The sequence below is a fragment of the Malus domestica genome, chromosome 02, assembly GCF_042453785.1.
Source record: "Malus domestica chromosome 02, GDT2T_hap1".
In the NCBI taxonomy this organism is placed as follows: domain Eukaryota; kingdom Viridiplantae; phylum Streptophyta; class Magnoliopsida; order Rosales; family Rosaceae; genus Malus; species Malus domestica.
In genome coordinates, this window is record NC_091662.1 from 14548752 (window position 1) to 14570215 (window position 21464).

General features: G+C 40.0%; 1 protein-coding gene across 1 annotated transcript; it reads right to left on the minus strand.

Moving 5' to 3' along the window:
* Positions 1-1136: 1136 nt before the first annotated feature.
* On the minus strand, positions 1137-1571 carry LOC103426848 (uncharacterized). Its single transcript, XM_008364927.2, has one exon. The coding sequence runs from the start codon at positions 1569-1571 to the stop codon at positions 1137-1139; it is 435 nt and encodes a 144-aa protein (XP_008363149.2).
* Positions 1572-21464: the final 19893 nt, after the last annotated feature.

Below are 21464 nucleotides of genomic sequence, written 5' to 3' on the forward strand. Positions count from 1 at the left end.
AACGTTTAGCCTTCCATCCCAAATGCCTATAAATATCAGGATCCCTACCATTCGTACCTTACGCTTTTTAAAACCTTTGAAATTTTCTCGCCGTTCTGTTTTCAAAACCTTTAAAAACCAGAGAATCTGAAGCTTCCATCTCAGAAATTTTTAGCCTTCATCACTGGCCTCTTTCATCTCAGAGCTCTCCCCTGAGTGCAACAAATGCAAGGACTTCATAGATCGGAACACAATCAAGACTCTGCGTTTCGAGGGTGAACTCGGCATCCAGCAGGATTAGGACCTCGGCAGGACCAGGACCTTGGCATTCTCTTTTAAGAAATGACCTCGACTTTTGTAAGGCTCAACTACTTTCTATTGTCAATTTTGTTATAACGAGTCTGAACCGAGAAAAACCTTAAATGTCAAGTGCCCAATTATTCATTTCACCGAAAATTCTATGCGCCAAAGGGTGTTATATATATTTCCTGGCCACCTCAGTGGCCATCGAACGTGAACTCGAGAATATTTCAGTATTTTCGAGAAAGCTCTTCGGGCTGACGATGACTTGAAAGTTACAACAGTCGGTCGAGACGTTCTTCCCCCGAAGGTCGAAGTTTTAAAGGTGAAAAAAGAAACCATGGCCGACCTTGATCATCAAATTGCCGAACTTCAAAATCGAAGGTCGTCAATTTCTTTTGAGCTTGCAAAAGATTTTGAGTCGGGCGGTAAATCTTGCTTAACCGAATACGTGGCGAGCGTGAATCGAGTTGAGCATCTGAAGATGGACAAGAGGAATCGACAAGCTGAGGTCACGATGGGTGAGGTGAGGTGGTTGAAGCTGAAGGCTGTTCTTGAATCTCTTATTCCTTTGTCACCCTAGAATTATTTGATTGTAAACTTGATTGACCAATGAAATGAACTTAATGAAATGAAGTGAACTTTTATTCTCGCATCTCCCATGTGACTGGATAATATTTCTTTAAAAACCTTCCATTGATTGGCAACTTGTGAACAATACCGGTTCGACCTCTAAGATGGTATGCCCCCTTGCCGATGACTTTATGAATAACGAATGGCCTTTCCCAATTCGACGACCACTTGCCGAATCGGGGGTCTTTAATTCCTACAGGTAGCACGGTTTGCCAAACCAGCTCTCATTCGTCGAACGTTTTTTGTTTAACTCGTTGATTATATGCACGCTCGACGATCTTCTTTTGAGCCACTAATAAGTTATAAGCATTAAGTTGAGCTTCTTCTAAATCTTCTAGTTCTTGTCTCATGGCTTGACTGTACTCGGCGTCGAACAAACTACTTTCTTCAATTATTCGCAACGAGTTGATACTTAGCTCGACGGGCAACACTGCGTCGTGTCTATAAGTCAACGCATACAGAGTCGTTCCGATGGCTGTCTGTAGAGAGGTTCGATAAGCCCATAACGCTTTGTTTATCCTTAAGTGACACATGCCTGTCCTTTCTTTTATCATATTTTCAAGAATACCAATAAGAACCTTGTTACTTGCCTCGGCTTGTCCATTCGCCTGCGGGTAATATGGTGTAGATTGCTTGAGTCGAATCTTTAGATTTGCCATATAGTCCTTAAATTTGTCGAATGTAAAGATCGTACCGTTATTTGTTATGATTGCTTCTGGCACACTGAATCTTGTCGTAATGTTTTCTTCAACGAAGCCACAAACCTCCGTAGACGTTAGCTCGGCATATGACTTGGCTTCGACCCATTTGGTGGGTGTTTAGCTGCACCAGAATATGGTACAATTTTACCGATAACATCCATGGCCCATCCTTGGAATGGCCATGGTTTGGTGACCGAATGTAATGATTCGGCTTGTACTCTCTGTATAAGCACAACTCATGCAACGAAAAGTCCCGTTGAGTTGATTAATGACAAGTTCGGAGTCACCAAGAAAAAGGACATGAGTTGCCTGTAAATCGTGCAGTACGCCAAGGCCTGATTATTTGTACAATCGAAATCGAGCTTGAGAGAAAAATACGAGCCATTATGAGTGGGGGATTGAATAACGATCCCAACGCCAGCCGAGACTGAAGTATTGGAACCATCAAAGTACATCGTCCAGTAATTATCACGAGTTTGTATCAAGCTGATGTCGACGTCATTGCCCCCGAACTCATATGGGGAATGGTGGTGGGCCAAAAAATCAACTAGAGCTTGACCTTTGACAGCTTTCTGGGGTACATATTGCAAACTGAATTCAGAAAGGGCCATCGTCCACTTACCGATTCGGCCCTTTACGATTGGCCGAGTGAGCATGTAACGAATGACATCAGTTTGGGCGATGACCTGAGTGACTGACGGGAGCATGTAATGTCTGAGTTTTGACATAACAAAAAATAGGGCAAGACAGAGCTTTTAGACGGCAGAGTAATTAATCTCTGGTGGGTTGAGGTTTCAGCTAAGGTAAAAAATGGCCTGTTCGCGCCCGGTGTCATTGTCTTGTGCCAAAAGGCATCCGATGGATTCTTCGACCGCCGAGATATACAGTTTAAGAGGTCGACCCCGTCGTGGTGGAACGAGGACGAGTGGGGTTGTTAGAAAGACTTTGATCTGTGCGAATGCCTCTTGGTGCTTGGCACGCCATTCGAAGGTGTCGGAGTCCTTGAGTTTTAGAAGCGTGGAAAAAGCTTTCATTTTCCCGACTGAGTTGGCAATAAAGCGTCGGAGAAAGTTGATCTTGCCGAGCAACGACTGTAATTGTTTCTTAGTCATCGGTGGTGGAGTATTAATGATTATGCGGGCCGTGTTGTCGTTTACCTCAATATCACGGTGATGTACGAGGAAGCCTAAAAAATTACCGGCTGATATGCTGAAAGTACATTTGGCGAGATTCATCTTCAGATTGTGCCGGCGCATGCGCAGGAATGCCTGACGGAGGTCATCCAAATGCGTATGCTGTCGTGCTGATTTGATGACCACATCGTTGATGGTACCAATTAAGTCATGGAAAATAGTGTTCATAGCTCGTTGGTATATTGCACCGGCATTCTTGAAGCCAAAGGGCATGACGACCTATTCGTATGTGCCGAGTGCCCCAGGACACCGAAAGGCAATCTTATAGACATCAGCTTCAGCGATGAAAATCTGGTTATAACCGGCATGCCCATCCATGAAGGATATGTTCTCGTGATGTGTTACGGCGTCAATTAGCAAGTCGGAGATCGGCATCGGGTACTCATCTTTGGGCATTGTCAGGTTCAGATTACGAAAATCGATACAGATGTGTAGGACGTCGTTTTTCTTTAGCATCAGAAGGATATTGGCCAGCCACTCGATGTATCGAGTGGTCCGAATAAACCCGACTTTTAAAGTCGAACTAGTTCATCTTTTATGCCTAGCTGTACTTCGGTCGAGAACCGACGAGGGGGCCGGCGGAAAGGCTTACAACCAGCCTTAATGTGTAATTCATGTTCAACAAGGGTCCGATCAAGGCCCGGCATCTAATGATAACTCTAAGCAAAACAATCTTTAAACTTGTTGAGTAATTGACAGAGTTCAACTTTCATGGCATGGGGTAACAGTGCACTAATAAATAAGGGCCAAGGGTCATCGACCGTTCTGACATTTATTTCCTCTAAGGGATCATTAACTTGGGGTCGACTGTTTTCGAGTTCGGCCGTACAGCCTGAACTTTGTCTAACGACAGTACTGGGCCGTTATCTTCGTCGGTAAAAAATTTGATTAAGTTGATGCCCGAATGTGGGTGCTTAGAAATAGCATACCAATGGGCTAGCAGACGTTCCATCGTGTATGAAACTGCGACTCGACGCCTCTCGCCTTTGACGTCAATCATCAGTGGTAGGGATTAAGTTAGCCAAGCCGAGTCATGCCGAATCCTGGTGGACAGTCTCGGTGCCTACCTCGATGGCTTTATGGACTGAGATCTGAGTCGGCCATCCATCTTCATTAAAACCCTGTAGGGTAATGTAGCCGACGTGGTCATCATAATAACGGGCCTGAATCATGTTGGTTTCAAACGGCTAATTATCAGCTGGGTGGACCACGACCGATTTACCGTCTTAAAAAATAAGAACTTGGTATAAAGAAGAAGAAATGCAATTTGTTTGATGAATCCAATCGCTGCCGAGCAAAACATTATACTTGGTCTTAGAGTCGACGATAAAAAATACGGTCATGTGATTGCGACCTGCAATATTCACCTCCAAAGGGAATACTCCTTTGGTTTAAGACTTGGCATTGACGAAGCTGCTCATGGTTATTCCTGAAGGAATGAGTTCGTCGTTGGATCATTGTAATGCTTTCATGACAGATACAGGCATGATATTGACCGTTGCTTCACAATCAACAAAAATTTTAGAGATTGGGTAACCTTCAATGTGGGTTGTGAGATACAACGACTTTAAATACTGAAGATTAGTCGAGGAGAAGCGGGGAAACAAGACGGCCATGGCTGTTTTAAGTTTCTCATCGTTGTTTGCTAGCTCATCTTTAGTGGCGGTGATGAAACCAATGTGTGTTGTTTTCTCGGTGACTACATCACCATCTAAGGAATTTGGTTGGTGTGTAGTTCGCTGAAATTCAACAGGTAGAACATGGACCATGCTGATTTCCATATTCTCAAGGACTGAAAGACTCATTGGATCCTAGCTGTCGTCTTCCGGGTTATTGAGAACTATAGCATCGTGTGTTAAAGCATCCTCGGCCTGATGATCGGGTGTCTCGACAGGTACTTGCTCTTGTGCCAAGGATCCCAACCTTGTTTCTTTGGGACTGTAATTGTCGAGCTTGTTTGTTTCCAATGTCTGACCTTGTTCTTGCAGTGTTTTTCGAGCACGTTCTTCATAGGCGATCCGGGCATCCCTTGTGTCCAGGTAGGCGTCCAAACGTGCCACCCGATCTTTCTTATCGGTCGTTAGGCCGAATAAAGATATGTTCGAGAAGACTTCGAAATGATATCGTAGGTGTTGAAGGTCTTCGAGAGAAAAATGGAGCTTAGCCGTCCATGTATGGATCGACCTTGAAACCAAGAACCAAAGCCTCTCGTATATGCTGGAATCTAGCTTTCAGTGTTGGGTCGATTGTTTTTTGGATGATCTGTTCAGCATCGAGGCAAGTTAGTGCCATGTCGAGGGTTTCTTGACATGCCTTGGGTAGTCCATACAAATCGTTGGCATAATACTTCTTGTGAGACTCTTTCATGTATTCCAAGGATTCGCCGAGGAACGGAGGGTGTAGATTCCACCGAACTTTTATTATTGGCTCTTTTAGGGGTATCGGGGAAAGTTGGCTTTCGGTTTCTTTCTTAAACTGCTTGAAGCGAGCTTTCATCTCCCTGGGTTGAAGGAAGAGTTTGATGCGCTTCTCGGGCTCTTCAATGGTAGTTTTGTAATCACGATTGGTTTCCTTCTGCCCCTGTAATTTAGCCATGATTGTTGGGGTTGGCCGGTCGTCTCCGCTTCTTATCACTTCTTTCGGCTGCCATCTTGTGGCTGAAACAGTTTGGGCCACCTGCCGTCGAGCCATGCAGTCTATATACTGACGTCGACGTTTCTGAGTTTTGGATAGTGCAATATACATACCGGTGGGAGAATTGTAATTTTACCAACGTTAGTCACGTGGTTCAGGTGGCCTGAAGGTTTTTGGATTCGTTGATGAGTTTGAACAACTGGAATTATGCGAATAATAATCCTCATTGTAAAACGATGCGTCGAAATCAATGCGCCGTCTGACCGAGGTAAGGCAGTCCGTCTGTTTCTGGGGGCCGAGCCTATCGAACACTTTCTGGCACTGGCCTTCATTAGATTCCTTTGGAGGTGTCGCCGTGGCCGTAGATTGTTGCCGCGATGTCGGAGGTAAATTTTCCTTGGGTTCAGTTAATACAACGTGTGCCCTACAATTGCTGCACAAAACTATCGATCTGTCACTTTCTTCTTCACTGGAATCTGTCATAGATTCAACTATAGCCGGTCCCGAAAACTCGGTAGGTGGTTTATTGGAAAATAAGTCGATCTTGAGTCCTGCTGGGAATGTTTCTTTAGGACGTGTTGTATTGGGACAAACTCGACCTTCCCTTTCTTTTTGCTCTTGGGTAAACGAGCTTCTACCATGCCAACTGTCGTCGAAGAAAATGGATCAGCGTCGTCTGTCATTCCTTTTTCGGGAAACTTTAGCTTGCCTATGTCAATCCAGCTCTGGATATCATCACAGAATACGACACAGTTGTTTGTGGCATGCTTGGTCGAATTATGATACTTGTAAAACGTCTTTCCTTTAAGCTCTTCGGCCTTGGGAATGTTATGTCCTGGCTGAAGTTTGATGATCTTTGCTAATAGCAATTGGTCGAAAATTGCCTTTGCCTTTGTGATATCAAAAGTGTAAACTTTCGATGTTTTCGTCGTTTTTTCAATGGCCGAGTGGGTTTTGGTATCCTTGGAATTAAGTTGAGTCAATGCCTTGCAAACATATGGTTTATCTATTACTATCTCAACCGCGTCTACACTGACGTATTGGGAATCTTCGCCTTTGGTCAATGCGTAGTTGACCGTAGGATTTTTGTAGATCGTTCCTCGGGATGAGGATTTTGAGATCTTTTCTTTTTAGAGCAAATAATCATATTGCTCGACATGCTGGGCTAATTCATACATATCCTGAAAGTTTGCCCCTAAGAACTTCATTTTTTACTCCACGTCGAGCCCGTTCAGAGCAAGCCTAACAAATTCAACTTCGGGAAGTGGTACTCGGCACCAATTCCTGGTAGATTTAAATCTTGTAAGATAATCCATTGGTGACTCATCAGATGCTTGAGCCATCCTAGCCAATGAAGAAACTGGCATTTTCATCCCCGGCCGATAAAACTGTATGTGAAATTTCTCGACCAACTCCTCTCAGCTTTAAATAGAATTAGGTGGAAGGTTGATATACCATGCAAATACTGAGCATGTCAACAAAAAGTTGAACAGTCGTAGTTTATGAAAATCACCATTGACATCTCCGCATTGTGCAGTGAAACGGGCTACATGTTCTAACAAGGATAATGACGATTCTCCAGGAAAAATGCTGAAATCTGGAATCTTGAAACCTTTAGGCTATTCGAACTTTTCCACATAAACTGGATATAGGTGAATGAATTTCAGGAATTTCAGCTCTTTTTTCATGGCCGAATCGATCATTCGTTGGACCTCGGTAATATTGATGGATGTTGCTTCCACTCTCTGGTCGGATCCATCTGACCTACTACTTGATCCTCCCCTATTTTCTAAGTCGCTTGTTTTGGGCCAAGTAGATACTAGTTCGGCTTGTAGGGGATTACCTTTAAATGAAAGTTGTCGAGCCTGATCAACAGGTCCTCATTCGAAGACTTTGCTAACTAATAGTTCGAGCAATCTGGTGTGCGTCTCACCATTGCTTCATATCACTTCAAGTAAATTGTTCATTTTTTGACCAACTGTCTGTTCCACTTGTCGAGATTGCTCATTAAGTCGTCTTCAAAGAAATGACCTTTTTGGAAGGTCAGAGCCTTCACCGTCGTCTTCATCGCAGTCCTTCATTATTCATTCAATGAAAACACCCGTGGTTCTGTTGGGTACTTCTACGTTTCGAGGTTGGGTATCGAGGCACACTTCCTGTTCTCGGAGTGTTACACTTGCAAGCCTCAAGGGTCACAGCGACAATAGGATTTCGCGCATGTGACACCTCTTGTCCAGGACTCTGAACAGACAAATCGATTGTTGATTTTCACATGGTTGTTTTCTTTTTTACTGATCATGTCTCGATGGTTATGAACTTCGTAGTTCTGGCACTGGATCCTACTGGGCGTGCCAAAATGTTGAGCCTAAAAACTACCAAGCCTACGTGGCGCGCAAGACGAGTAATTAATAAGCTAACTACGTCATTCGGTTGTTTGCGAGGCGTGCCAACTCGTCGGCCGCGCTCGATCGAGGAGTAAAATGTGTTGATGTTGCGTTGAGCGCGCGGCTAACTTCTTGATCTTGCGACTGCGACCGAGGAAGGAACACTCTCGGCCTTCGGGTTCTAGAGCCTGAAGACAAGGCTACTAGTTCTGCGAAGTTCACAAATCGTTGGCGCCGGATTTGATCACAGTGATTATATTCGTAAGAGTATAAGCACGCCGAATCGACACTAAAGTACAGGGACACAGGTACTCAAAGCAAATGTACGTCTTGATCGTGAAAATGGTTCAGCCATAAAAATGCTGAACTTTAAAACCTACTTAAGAATACAAAATCATAAACAACTCGGCGTTCGATGTGCCAAGCCTTAGTAACACCTCACTTTGTCGAGAAGGCTGATGAGATGACATCTGCCAATAAGGATCCGAAATTCCTTCTTGACCGAGACTTGGATAGATAACCAGTCGACCCTGTTACAGTGATGTTTATCCAAATTGTAGGTGATTCACGGTCGGTTGATTCTACGGCAACAGTGCTGTTTATCCAAACTGAAGATGTTTGCCGGTTGCCTCCACAGTGTTGTTTATCCAAACTGAAGGTATGTCGACGGAAAAAGGAAACAAAAATCTCAAGGTTGTTGAGAGGTTTCGCGTAGAGTGAGGGTTTGCGCAGGGCAGTTTGTGTGTTGAATTGGAAGGGCTTGTTCGATGTCATCCTTCCCTATTTGTAGTAGCCAACTTGTATCGAATCCCAATCATTCTCGGATTAGAACTTTTTTCCCCGATTCAACCTTATCTCGGCCAGTCCTACTCTTACTAGGACTTTGAACTTAACTCATTATCCGGTCGCATTTAATTTCAAACTCTAACATCTTTATCCTGCCGAAACTCTTTCTCGTAATAGGCATCACCCACATCCCACAGGTTCCCGACGGGATATGGCCAACTTCGACTACGCGACCATGAGCTAGATACCTCTCTAAACATAGCCTCTGGACCGAGAACGATTCTACACTTGGCCTAACTAGCACCGGGCCGAGAACAATTCTAAACTCGGCCCAAACCAATATTTTTGGGGCCAAACACCGACCCTCTTTGGAAAAGAGAGTGGCCGGCCCTTGGATGTTTTTTGGGGTGTAATGGTGATTAATTTGGTGATTAATGGATTAATTAGGAATTAATCCATTAATTAGCCTAATTAATTTAATTTATATGGAAGGTTTTGAAGGTTATGGAATGATTTCCGTATAGAGGATATGGCGTAAATATGAATGAGATAAATTTGAACTTGTTACCTACTTTGGGCACTCTTGACTCGGTTGATGGATGATTCTCCACTGCTCACGTGCAGGAAACCCGGTGTGTCTCGAGGGTAATTTTGTCCTCTTCACCTAAAAATCCACGTGTTGCTTCTTGATTATTTTTGGCTCCACAAATGCCCCCACACCTGCTAGGTTGCTCGTAGGAAAAGGCAGCAGGTGTAAAGATCTTTTTGCTCTAGGACTACTTCCTATTTTGATGTAGATTCCCTCTTTAATATGAAATTAGATTCTTTTAGGAAAGGGAAATAAATTTCTCTCAAAGCCTATTTAAGTCCACCTTAAGTGGGTTGTTAAATCAACTTTGGAGAACGATTTATTGTACCCTACAAGAGAGAGAAAAGTTAAAGGATATCTGTTCCCCCTCCCCTGGAAATCTTCTACATGGGTAACGGCTTGGGCTGCCATGTCTGGGTTGTTTTGCCAAAAATGAGGAAACTTCTTGATGAGTTTGATTTCTTAGCTGCCGTAGATGGAGCAGTCAAGGATAAAGCTGCCAAGATTGGAGTTGCTGAAGATGAAGTGTCGGATGAGTGAACTATTTAGTGCAAAAATGGATGCTGCCCCCTGACCATTTGTTGCCTAGTTGATCTTCAAGAATTCGATCTTTTAAGCTATGTGGCCTTCTCGCATTAGAGAGCTTACCCAGATGGGTGTCGGGGAATTAGTTTACCCTATCGCACTGAAGAACAATTAGTTTACCCTCTCGCAGTGGAGAGTAATTAGTTTACCCTCTCGCATTGGAGAGTAATTAGTTTACCATCTCGCACTGGAGAGCGATTAGTTTATTTTCTCGCACTGGAGAGTAGACTCCTATGGGTGTCGGGGAATTGGTTTACCCTCTCGTACTGGAGAGCAATTAGTTTACCCTCTCGCACTGGAGAGCAATTAGTGTACCCTTTCGCGCTGGAAAGGAATTAGTTTACCCTCTCGCACTGGAGAGCAATTAGTTTATCCTCTCGCACTAGAGAGTAAATCCATATGAGTGTCGGGAAATTGGTTTACCCTATCACACTGGAGAGCAATTAGTTTACCCTTTCGCGCTAGAAAGCAATTAGTTTACCCTCTCGCACTGGAGAGCAATTAGTTTATCCTCTTGTATTGGATAGTAGACCCATATGGGTGTCGGGGAATTGGTTTACCCTCTCGCACTGGAGAACAATTAGTTTATCTTCTCGCACTAGAGAGCATGGAAGTCATTGTCGTGAGAGTAACTGAGGAAAGCTGGACTGCTGGGATAACCGAAATAATCCTTAGCTTGCGAGGTCATGTTTGGCGATCAACTTGAGACTTCAAACTGCTTGTGGACCTCGCGTAAGGGTGCAAGCGCAGTGAGCTGCTCCCAAAATTATTGTGCCATCATTAAGTGTTTCGTCGTATGCCTTTTTGAGGCTTTGTTGGCACGAGCCATATGGCAAGGTCGGCATGTCTGAGAGCCATGGTGCAAGATCAATGGTTACTGTGAGCTGTGTAGTAGGCAGACATGGTTGTGAAAGCAGAGATGGGGCTAGCTTGGGCCAGGTTATGGGCAGCAGGAGGAATTGTCTGGAGTGTTAAGAATAAAGCATGCCCCCAGTTCTTGGTAGTTGGGTTGGTGTGTCCTTTTGGTACTTTGCTGCCCCCGGCGTGCCATTAGGCTGAGTTGTTGCTTTTTATCAGAACAGAAGAAGTCTTTATATCTGACAATCCATATGGGTAGTCCCGTCTGCTCGATCTTATCATTGAAAGATGACTAGCTTATGTTGGTCATGTCTCATCGAAGCACCTTGTAAATAACTTCGTTGCGAGTGAAATCGCGTAATGGCTCGTTCAAGAGTATTTCTACTTCTTCCTGAATTTGCCTTTGTTGGGGGTGGCAGAGCCCCCGGTCGTGACTTGCTGGTCTAGGTTGCCATTCCATGTGTTCGGATCGTCTATGCCTCGAATGAACTAGATTAAGCGACTACTTATCTTCGTCTATTGTGCTGCCTACTTCGATGTGAGGTGGATGATGCTCCTTGCAGGCCTTGCCTCGAATGAACACTTTGCCTGGAAGGTTGCTTATGTATATTATTAGAATGTGGGCCTAATTGAGAGTGCACCTTCCTCCACGCGCTAAGACGGGAGTATACGCTAACTTGGGGGTCCAATCGGGATTGTACTCCGTTAGAACGCTCGGTTCGTGACTGGTCAAGTGGCTGCTTGCTGGGACGTTGATGGAAAGGTTTGTCTACCCTTGTCTTTCTTCGGGATACCTCGTCCGGAGCTCATTGGATCTCAGTGCGTTGCAAGAGTTGATTCACCAAGGTTGTCTGTTATGCAAGGGCGCTCGTCAACTTTATGACTTGTCGAGACAAGTGTTGTTCGCCATTTGGATTAGAAGAGCTTGGAAGGAATATGCCTCATTGAGCAATGGAAGTGTGGTAAGCTCCGGGCTTGAGATTTGAATTGGGAATGTGTAGAGAAACATGGTGAAAATGCCCCCGGCTTGATGGTTGGTCTGAATGGTTGAGATAGTCTTGGGCTGATTTGGGCTACTTGGAATGCCGCGGAAGCAGGCTAGGTTGCGGGAGCAGGCTGGGCTGCGAGAGTGGGCTTGGGCTCGGCTTAGCAGCGCGTTGGGCGTGAAGTGACATGGCTTGGGTTGTGGCCTTAGTGCCGTGAGCCGCCTTGGATGGCACGGCTCGGGCCATGGTGATGACACCATGGACCTCGCCGCGGGTGGTTCCCATGGTGGAAACTCGTGGTGGTGGTGTCCTTCCACCTATTGTCACATTTAGCCTCATAGATCGCCGTGGTCCCATCTCTTGAATGTTGAAATTTTTATTTGTTGAAATTTCTAAATTTTGAGCCATTGTACTTCTCTTTTACGTTTTATCAAAGAATTTTTACAAGTAAAAAATTCTAATAATAAGAACGTACGAAAAATCTACAAATGGACAAGAAAATAGAAAACCTTGGATGCGAGAGTCTTCTACGAGTATGGGACTCAACTCTCAATGAAAGCACCAATTTGTGGATGCAAATTTCTTCCTCCTTGATCTTGGACAAAATTGCACCTACAAAACAATTAACACCTTTGGTTAAGGCGAAAAGCCTCACGCGCCCACGATGAATGGGGGGGGCTTTGGCCAAAGGACCTCCGATGCCAAAGTTAGAATTTAGAGAGAAAAGTGTTTAGAGAGTTTTTGGAGTTTTGCAAGAGTGTGGATTTAGTCTTTCAAAGAAAATGGAGTCCTATTTATAGAGCATGACCGGCCTTCTTTGGAAGAGAAAGTCTTGGATGTTTTTTGGGGTGTAATGGTGATTAATTTGGTGATTAATGGATTAATTAGGAATTAATCCATTAATTAGCCTAATTAATTTAATTTATATGGAAGGTTTTGAAGGTTATGGAATGATTTCCTCTTAGAGGATATGGAGTAAAGTTGGATGAGATAAATTTGAACTTGTTACCTACTTTGGCCACTCTTGACTCGATTGATGGATGACTCTTCACTGCTCGCGTGTAGGAAACCCGGTGTGTCTCGAGGGTAATTTTGTCATCTTCACCTAAAAATCCACGTGTCGCCTCTTGATTATTTTTGGCTCCACAATATACATATCATATTATCAGATCCAAAACATAAAAATACATTTTTCTTTTAAGTATATTTTCGCTTACCTGAAGTCTTTAATAGTTTTTAAATTAATGTAGAAGTGTAAAAAATATAGAAAAAATATAGGGTAAAGTACAAAAAACTACCTCAACTATTGATGTGACGACACTTTCATACCTCATCTTTTAAAATTGACAATGTCATATCTCATCTTTAGAATTTGGTCTAATGTTATACCTTCCGTTACTTGGCCGTTTACTTTTCAGTTAAATGCTGACGTGACTTGATGCGGAGCCCACTTTCTATTAAAAAATCATTAAAATATTATTAAAAACTAAAAAAAATTATTTAATATTTTTTAAATATTAAAATAATAAAGAAAATTAAAAAAAAGAGCAACCCACAGTTTGTCCCTCCCCCTCTCATATCTCTTCTCCCCCTCGCTTGCAACCCCCAACAAAAAAAAAAATTAAATAAATAAATTCCAATGTGTCTTCCCCCGCACCCATCCTCATTTTTTCTTCCCCCTACCCCTTTTCTCCCACCTGCAACCAAAAAAAAAAAAAAAACCCAGATCCTATCGGCGGAAAGATGGGTGTGCGAAGAAGGTGGAGGATAGGTGCGGAAGAGGATGTGGAGAATGGATGAGAGTGGTGGATTTGGGGTTGGCAGGGGGTTAGGTTTGGAGGGGGGAGGAACTGGGTTTTCTTTGGATTTTTTTTCTTTCTTTTTCTTCTCCTTCTTCTTCTTTTTGGGTTGCCAGGGGGGACGAACTGGGTCCCGAATCAAGCCACGTCAACATTTAATTGAAAAGTAAACGGCCAAGTAACAGAAGGTATAACATTGGGCCAAATTCTAAAGATGAGGTATGACATTGTCAATTTTAAAAGATAAGGTATGAAAGTGTCGTGACACCAATAATTGAGGTAGTTTTTTGTACTTTACACAAAAATATATAAACGCTCATAATGACAAGCTTTACAACTTTCATGAAGAGCTTAACTTCGAAATTCGCCACTATAATCATATAAATCATAGGTCAAAATTTAACCGTTGATTGTTGTTTACATTTACGCTTCATTGTTCTCATCAAATTTTGTTTTTTTTCAGATTTTCTTTTGTCAAAACATGATCTATTAGAGGATGCATGAAGATGAACGGTTTGGATCATTGATATTATATTATGAGTTTTATGATTAATGAAAATATTGCTTGATGTTTATAAAGTTTCTACAAACTATATGACATTGACTCATATTTCAGTTAACTGTAAATATCGAAATGTGATATCAAAGATCTGAACCGTTCATCTTCTTAAATCCATCAAATGATCGTGTTTTCAAAAAAGAAAATTTAAAAAATGAATTTCAGTAAGAAGAATAAAGTGTAAATGACAATCGACGGTTAAATATAAATTTAAGGTTTATGGATTATAGTGTTAGATTTCAAAGCTGAACCCTTCATGAAAGTTGTAAAGCTTGTCACTATGAGTGATTGTTTATATATATTTTTTTTACATTTTTAACACTTCTACAATAATTATTATTAATTTTATTAATTTTGCCCTCAAATAAAAAACATTATTCATGAGGGTTTGGAGGATTTTAAAAATCTAAACGATAATGTAAGTGTAACCATTATCTACTCGTGGAAGAATAATGATGAATCACGAGTGTTTATATATTTTTCACATTTTTCATACTTGTATGTATGTCTTCTTAGTTCTTGCCTATACAAATACTATATTAGTTTATTTTAATTTTGGACAACAACATGTTAAGTAAAATTTATCCTAGTAATGATAATAAGGAACTCTCATAATAAAAATAAATAATGACTAATTAAAAAAAACTTATATAGAATAATAATACAAAACTATATATTTAATATAGAATATATTGTGTATATTAACATGGCTATTGTATTTTATAATAAATCTTTTAGTCATTAAACTTTAAAATTATCAAAATAATTTTTTTCTTAACGGGTCGAAACAGGTTACCCACGTGTATACCTGTTAAGAACCCGTTATTAACGAGTTCTTAATGGGTCACCCGATAATGACCTGATTAGTTATCGTGTTGACTCAAAACTCGTTATTTTCGTGTCGTTTTCGTATCATGTCATCGTGTCGTGACAGAAACTGCCGGGTCTAGAAGGGCATGGTTGATAACTTGATATTTACCAGTATAGGGGGCCACCTGATGTGGGGTTATATTTCAGATGGGATTGATTTTGACTTTTCACACCCAGGAGGGGTGAGACTGAAGAAGTGGAGCTTTTGCATTTTTTTTTTCTCACACATTTGTTTCACCTCTTCAGGCCATCTTCAACCGAGGGTTGGTCAGATGGCTCGTTGTAGCCCTCTGGCCCTCCAAGATATTAATATTTTAATGAACAGTACATAGCTATATTTGCCTTTGTCTCCAACCGAGGGCCAAAAGGCTATAGGGCTTGTTTTAGCTCTGTCACAAAAAACCGTCTCCAACTGAGGGTCAAAAGACCATAGGGTCAAACATAATTTATTATTTAAAAACTACAACTTATATTTAAAATAGAGACTTTGGATGCGGTCCCTATCTATAAATATTTTTTGATTGAAATCTTGTTGGTTTTCAAATTTTAATTGAAGTCCCTGAAATTAATGTGATAATTTATTTTTATGTACGATACTATATTTTTTAAATTAAAAATTAAATTTTTTAGTTGTTTATATAAATGAGATTTTAAACATGGGTACATTCATCAAAATTAACCAAAAATTATTGTATCAAAACATGGGTACATTATTCAAAATCACAAAAAAAAGAAAAGAAAAAGATATTAGGCTTAATAATATTAGTAAATTTATTTGATTAAACTTGACATGGATACATTTTAAAATCAAATAAAAAAGAATGTACTCATATAAGTTTAAAAATGGATTAGAAAAAAATTGAATAGATTTTATATAAAAAAAATGGTACATTTTACATATAACAATTTGGTATATTTAAGAATGAGTACATTTTAAGATTGAAATTTTGAAAACAATTACATGAATGGGTACATATAATTAGCATGGGTACATTTGGTAAAATAAAAAATGGGTACAAATAAATTAAAAAAAAAAAAAGGGTACAAATACAAATAAAACTTTAAAAAATATGGGCACAAAAAGAAATTAATATATGGGTACATGACACACCCCGACCGAGATCAAGGCATGCTGGCCGTCACGTGGGAGTGACGTAGCCATGTGCACAATGCGGAAGCAATAATGAAAAGAAATATATGAGTAATCAAAAACTAAATTACTAGAGTGCACTGTTAAACAGGAAGTGATAGGAGTTAGTTACAAACGTAAACACTCATAATCAAAGCATAATAAGTCTAGGTGCAGTCTAGTAGGACAAGTACTAGTTATACAGTACCAGGAATGTCCTACTATTATTTAGATAGGGCAGAACTGCCGACGTCCTCAAGCCACCAACAACAAGCTTACTTAAAACCTATAGGAGCGCAAAACAGAAAACGTGAGTGGGCAAAAACAAATACTTTACAAAACCATTTCATTTATCAATAACCCTCGCTGTAAAACATGTATAATTTTCCCCAGAATCAAGATATAAGCATATACATAATATATATATATATATATATATATATATATATATGAAATCATATCAATTCAATTCATGCTTCACATAATCATATTCAAATATATGTCATGCCAATATATAACAGAGTAAGCAATTCAGGTAAGAATAAATTCATAGAAATATGATATGTTAGCCGGAACCCCTGTGGTAGTCTGTATGGTTGAATTCATAACTCAAAAGCCAATCTAGCCGGAGTCACTACAATGACCTATACGGCAATATACTGCATATAAGTCGAAACCACTAAAAAGGGTATGTACGACAAGATTGGGTGTAATATAATTATGCTCAATTTTACTCTCTCATAATAGCCGGGCGATAAATCACTAGTCACCTACGAGTCGGAACCATAAATAAGGTCTGTACGACAAGACTGTGCACTTAAATTGGATCCACTATGAGCATATAGTGCGGGAGATGACGTAAATAAACAGGCATGTACTTCATATCTCTGGCTAAATCACAATCACCCTAGGTGTAGTTTTATGAGCTCAACATTATTCAATCACATATCACATCATCGATGATTCACATAACCAAACATAAGTTACCTGAACTTACATGTGCCTCCACAACACCATAATTATATATATATGCAACCATGAAATGCATATTCAGAATATAAAAGCATTTGGCATATTATTTGAAAGCATACTTTCCTTAAAAAAATGCATTTCTGGGAAATATATCAAGTATATAAATATATACTGAAAACAAAAGCCCACTCACTGGTATGTCGAAGGGTCGTAGCCCCCGAGTCGCCCTTGGATACGCTCGTCCTCGGGATAAGTCTCACCTATATGCGAATTAACTATAAAAACGTTATTTTAAAGCACATAGGCAAAACTAGTTAATAACTTTTCATACATAGCTCAAAATGGGTATATGAATATACCACAGTAATCTACACAACCTCAGGATCATCCCCAAATTTTTAGATAAATTTTTCGAGCTCCCACGCGCTGGCAAGGGCATGGCAAAACGCGCCCCCCACGTGCGGCCATGTGCCAGGCACATGTGACGGAACAGGAACGGCGTTAGGAATATTCCTCGAAATATTTCATTAAAACCCAATGGTAACCGTCCAAACGAATTGACGGCGTTAGCATATTTTGTCAAAACTGATGGAAGATTCCTCTGTCTTCTCCGGTGAGTCGTCGGTCGTCGATGACTTCGCCGGTTTCTGGAAAAATATTAAAATCGTCCTAACTTCTTCGTTTTTGCACCATTTTTTCATGAAATTGGTACCAAAATGATGCTAATAACATGTAGAATCACGTTATACCATTTTTAAGCCTTGAAATCCACTAGAATTTACTTGAGGAAGCTCAATAATCCGGTCAACTATGAAAAACTTCGATCTCGGCCTTCCGACGTCCAAACTCTTCCAACGAACTACCCTGAGCTTTCTTAGGACCTCCTAAAGCTCTTTATGAGCTTAGATTTCCTTAAAACACAAGGTTTTACCTGAGTATGAACAGTGCATGAAAATTGGGTTACGGGTTCACAAGTTTTCGAAGGATTCCTTACCTGGAATGGGTATCAATCAACTCGTAGCACCACGAGGAACACAATGGTGCACTCAAAACCTTCGATCCGTGAAGTTTGGGGTGTTCTTGTTCTTGTCTGTGCGTGCTTGAAGGAGAGAGATAGTGAAACCGAGAGAGAGAGAGTATGGGAGAGAAGAGAGAGAATGGAGGAGTGATGTGTGTGGTGCAAAACTAGTCAACAACTTAATCACAACTAAAGTTTCTTAGTTCCTATGCGGTACCAAATACTTAGGAGACTTAATTAATCCAATACAAAGCAAATCACACACCACACATCTTAACGTCCAAGGGTAAGCTAGACTTTTCACATTAACGATAAATATTTCTTGGGATGGGCTGTGACAGTACAAATTAAAACTGAAAACAAAATTGGTACAAATTAAAAAAGGATTTCAAATTAAAAATGGGTACAAACTAAAACTAAAAATATATGATAAAAAAATTAGTCATAAATATAAATATACTAATTGTAACATTTTTAACATTAAATGAATACATTTAGAAATAAAAAATATTTTATTATTGAAATAATTAATAATGTTATTAATACCCAAGGACCTTGATAAAAAAATTGAAAAGGAATAGGATTTTAATCAATGGAGTAGCAAAAGGAAGGATGATAACCTAATTTCTCCTATTTAAAAACGACAAATTAAATTTAAAAACTACAAATTAAATTTAAAAACAACATTAACGTAAATTTAAAAACTACAACAACTTAAATTTAATATCCATAATCAACATCAACTTCATCATCTGTCATTGTAGGAGCTATAATTAGAGGTAAACAACTATCACCGAGTCATAATTTCTTTTTTTTTCCTATCAAAATAGGCCTTACTAATTGGAGTGTAATTTGAAGTGTTTCTTTCCATATTCTTATCATCCATCCCTTCTTGTTTTTGTTTGGCCCGTTCTTCATGCATACACTTCCTTTCTTCCGCCTCAAGGGCATTTTGCTCCGCCATTAATCGCAATAAGGTCACCATTTCATGTTGAGCGGCGTAACCATCATTTGCCTTGCCCTTTTCCTTCAACCTTCGCGTCTTGTTTCGTTTCATAGCCCTGTATGGAACCTTTACCTGAAGACGGATTTTCTACCCTTGTTTGTTGAATGGTAGGAGATCCATCTTCATCCATATCTGCTGCTGAGGATGCAATTCCGAACACTGGCGTATAAGCTCTATGTTGAGGTAGATCTTCAAATAACACCCACCCTTTACAAATTTCCCAACAACTGTGAAACTGAAAGGGTTTTGAGGTCCTCTCCATATATAATTCCTTCGCTTGGCATACCTAGAAAATATAATTACAAAAATTAAAGGAAATTAATTTATGAAATTAAATGTAATATAATTAAATATTTAAAATAAATTGTGAAAACACTTACTTCATCGTAGTAATTAGTGCCGCTTTCATGTCTACTTGCGGCTGCTAACAATGCTTGATGCCATTTGTTCAAACTTCGTTGAAGATGTTTCTTCCATTTTGAAGAACAACTCTCATGGTTTCAGATATTTAGTGGAGTGGTGCCTTCATAGAATTCTAAGTATTTTTGGATACACGAGTCCAAACACCGTCATTTGTTTGACAATTCCCCCTCACACTATCTTTCAACACCCATCTATAAGCCTTGCAAAGAGCTTCATCTTCTTTTCGGCTCCAAGCCCTACATTTCATTGCAGACGAGGTCATTTGAAAATTATTGAAGGATAGATTTTTGAAAGAGGAAAGAAAATATGAGAATTGAAATGGTGTAGGAATGGTGAAATTTTTGTGAGGAATGGTGAATGAATGGTTTAGGCATTTATAGGAAAAAAAATTAGAATTTTTAAGAATAATAAAAAAAAAAATGGCCCAAAAAACCCAAACAAAAATTGAATCCAATGGTAACTGGAGTCAACTAACTGTTGGATTCAAAATTTTCTTTAAGCAATCTTGTCGAATATAACCGACAGGAGTATATTTAAATATACTCATGTCGGTTATATTCGACAGGATTGCTCTGAATTTTTTGCCAGCTCGGGCTGGCTGCATGCGACCAATCCTTTGGCCTTTTCAGATTCTATCGGGCCCACGAGCCCTCGGTTGGAGACGATTTTCCGGCTATTTTCGACCCTCTGGCCCTTTGTACCCTTATGTTGGAGGGGTGGGTTTTATGGGATATTTCGATGTTTAGGTTTTGGACTCTTTGATAACAATAAGTACATATATATATATATATGTACTTATTGTTATAATATTATGAGCCATTCACTGTGTGGATGGCCAACCCACTACATCCCACTCATCCCACTCTAGATGTTCTTCCACTAGGAGCTGCCACTGCTTGCTTTTGGTGCTCCTGCTTTGCCTATAAATCAAAGGAGATACGAAGAGAATAAAAAGAAGAAAAGAATGGAAGAGAGAAGCCAGAAGGCTCATGGCAGAGAGAGGAAAAAGAGAGGAGAGAATAGAGAGAGTTATCTTTGTAATCTTATTATTTCAGATTATAAATGAAAGCATCATTACTGCCTCGACGACATACTCTAGTCACACTGACTGTAGAGGAGCCTCGTAAATTTTGTGTCTTGTTTATTTATTCCACTGCACACACCGTCAATTTTACAACACGTTATTAGCACGAGAAGCTCTCGTGTCAGTGGAAAGCACAAAGCCACAAATCTTGTTCACCTCTGTCACCTAGAATCTCACAGATAAGAAAATCCTTTCATTTCATCTTAAAATCTTTGGACTACTGATTTTCTTGAAGCAAATATATATATTTTTGTATGACTGTATATCATCCTTTGCAGAAGCAAAAGAGTACAAACTCAAAATTCGTAGAGAATCTGACAGCCATGTAAACAGCCTCAGAACTCCAACTTACAGACCTCAGATTGAAATATTTTCTTCTTCAAAGTTGTTCAACTGCCCAGTACCTAGAACATATCAAAATTTCCGAAAATTACAATGGTGTGATCATCGTAGATGCCTGAAATGCCAAACTAGTTTCCAATTTTCGTAGAAAATTGGACAGGCACCTTATGAGTACCAAAACTCTATTTCGGTATCTCAGATCGAAATTGTTTCTTCATGAAAGTTGTTCAGTATCCTCTTATACATATCATACTAAAATTTGAGCTAAGACTAACGGTTTGATCTTCTCATAAGTTGCAGACACTCTTGACTCCAAAACTTATGGGAACCATTTCGACTTTTTCAAAACTCACGGAGGAGGAACACCAATTGGAATTTATTGTTACTATTATTTCCTGAGTAACCAAAATCACTTCAGAACTATGAAATAAAAATAGAAATAAAAGGAATCAAACGAAAGAAAGTGGCAGACCAAGAAAAAAAGAAAAAACAAAAGATGAAGACTTAATCATTGCATTTTCTGTTTTGGCATATTTATGTGCATGGTGTTGGTTTAAAGCCCTATCACAAGTTCTGTTTATTTACAGTTTGTAGAATTATTACCCCTTGCTTTAAAGCTTTGATATTTATGTGA

Excerpts from the sequence above, each read along its gene's own strand:
- LOC103426848 (XM_008364927.2), bottom strand. The coding sequence starts at position 1,571 with ATGGCAAATCTAAAGATTCGACTCAAGCAATCTACACCATATTACCCG.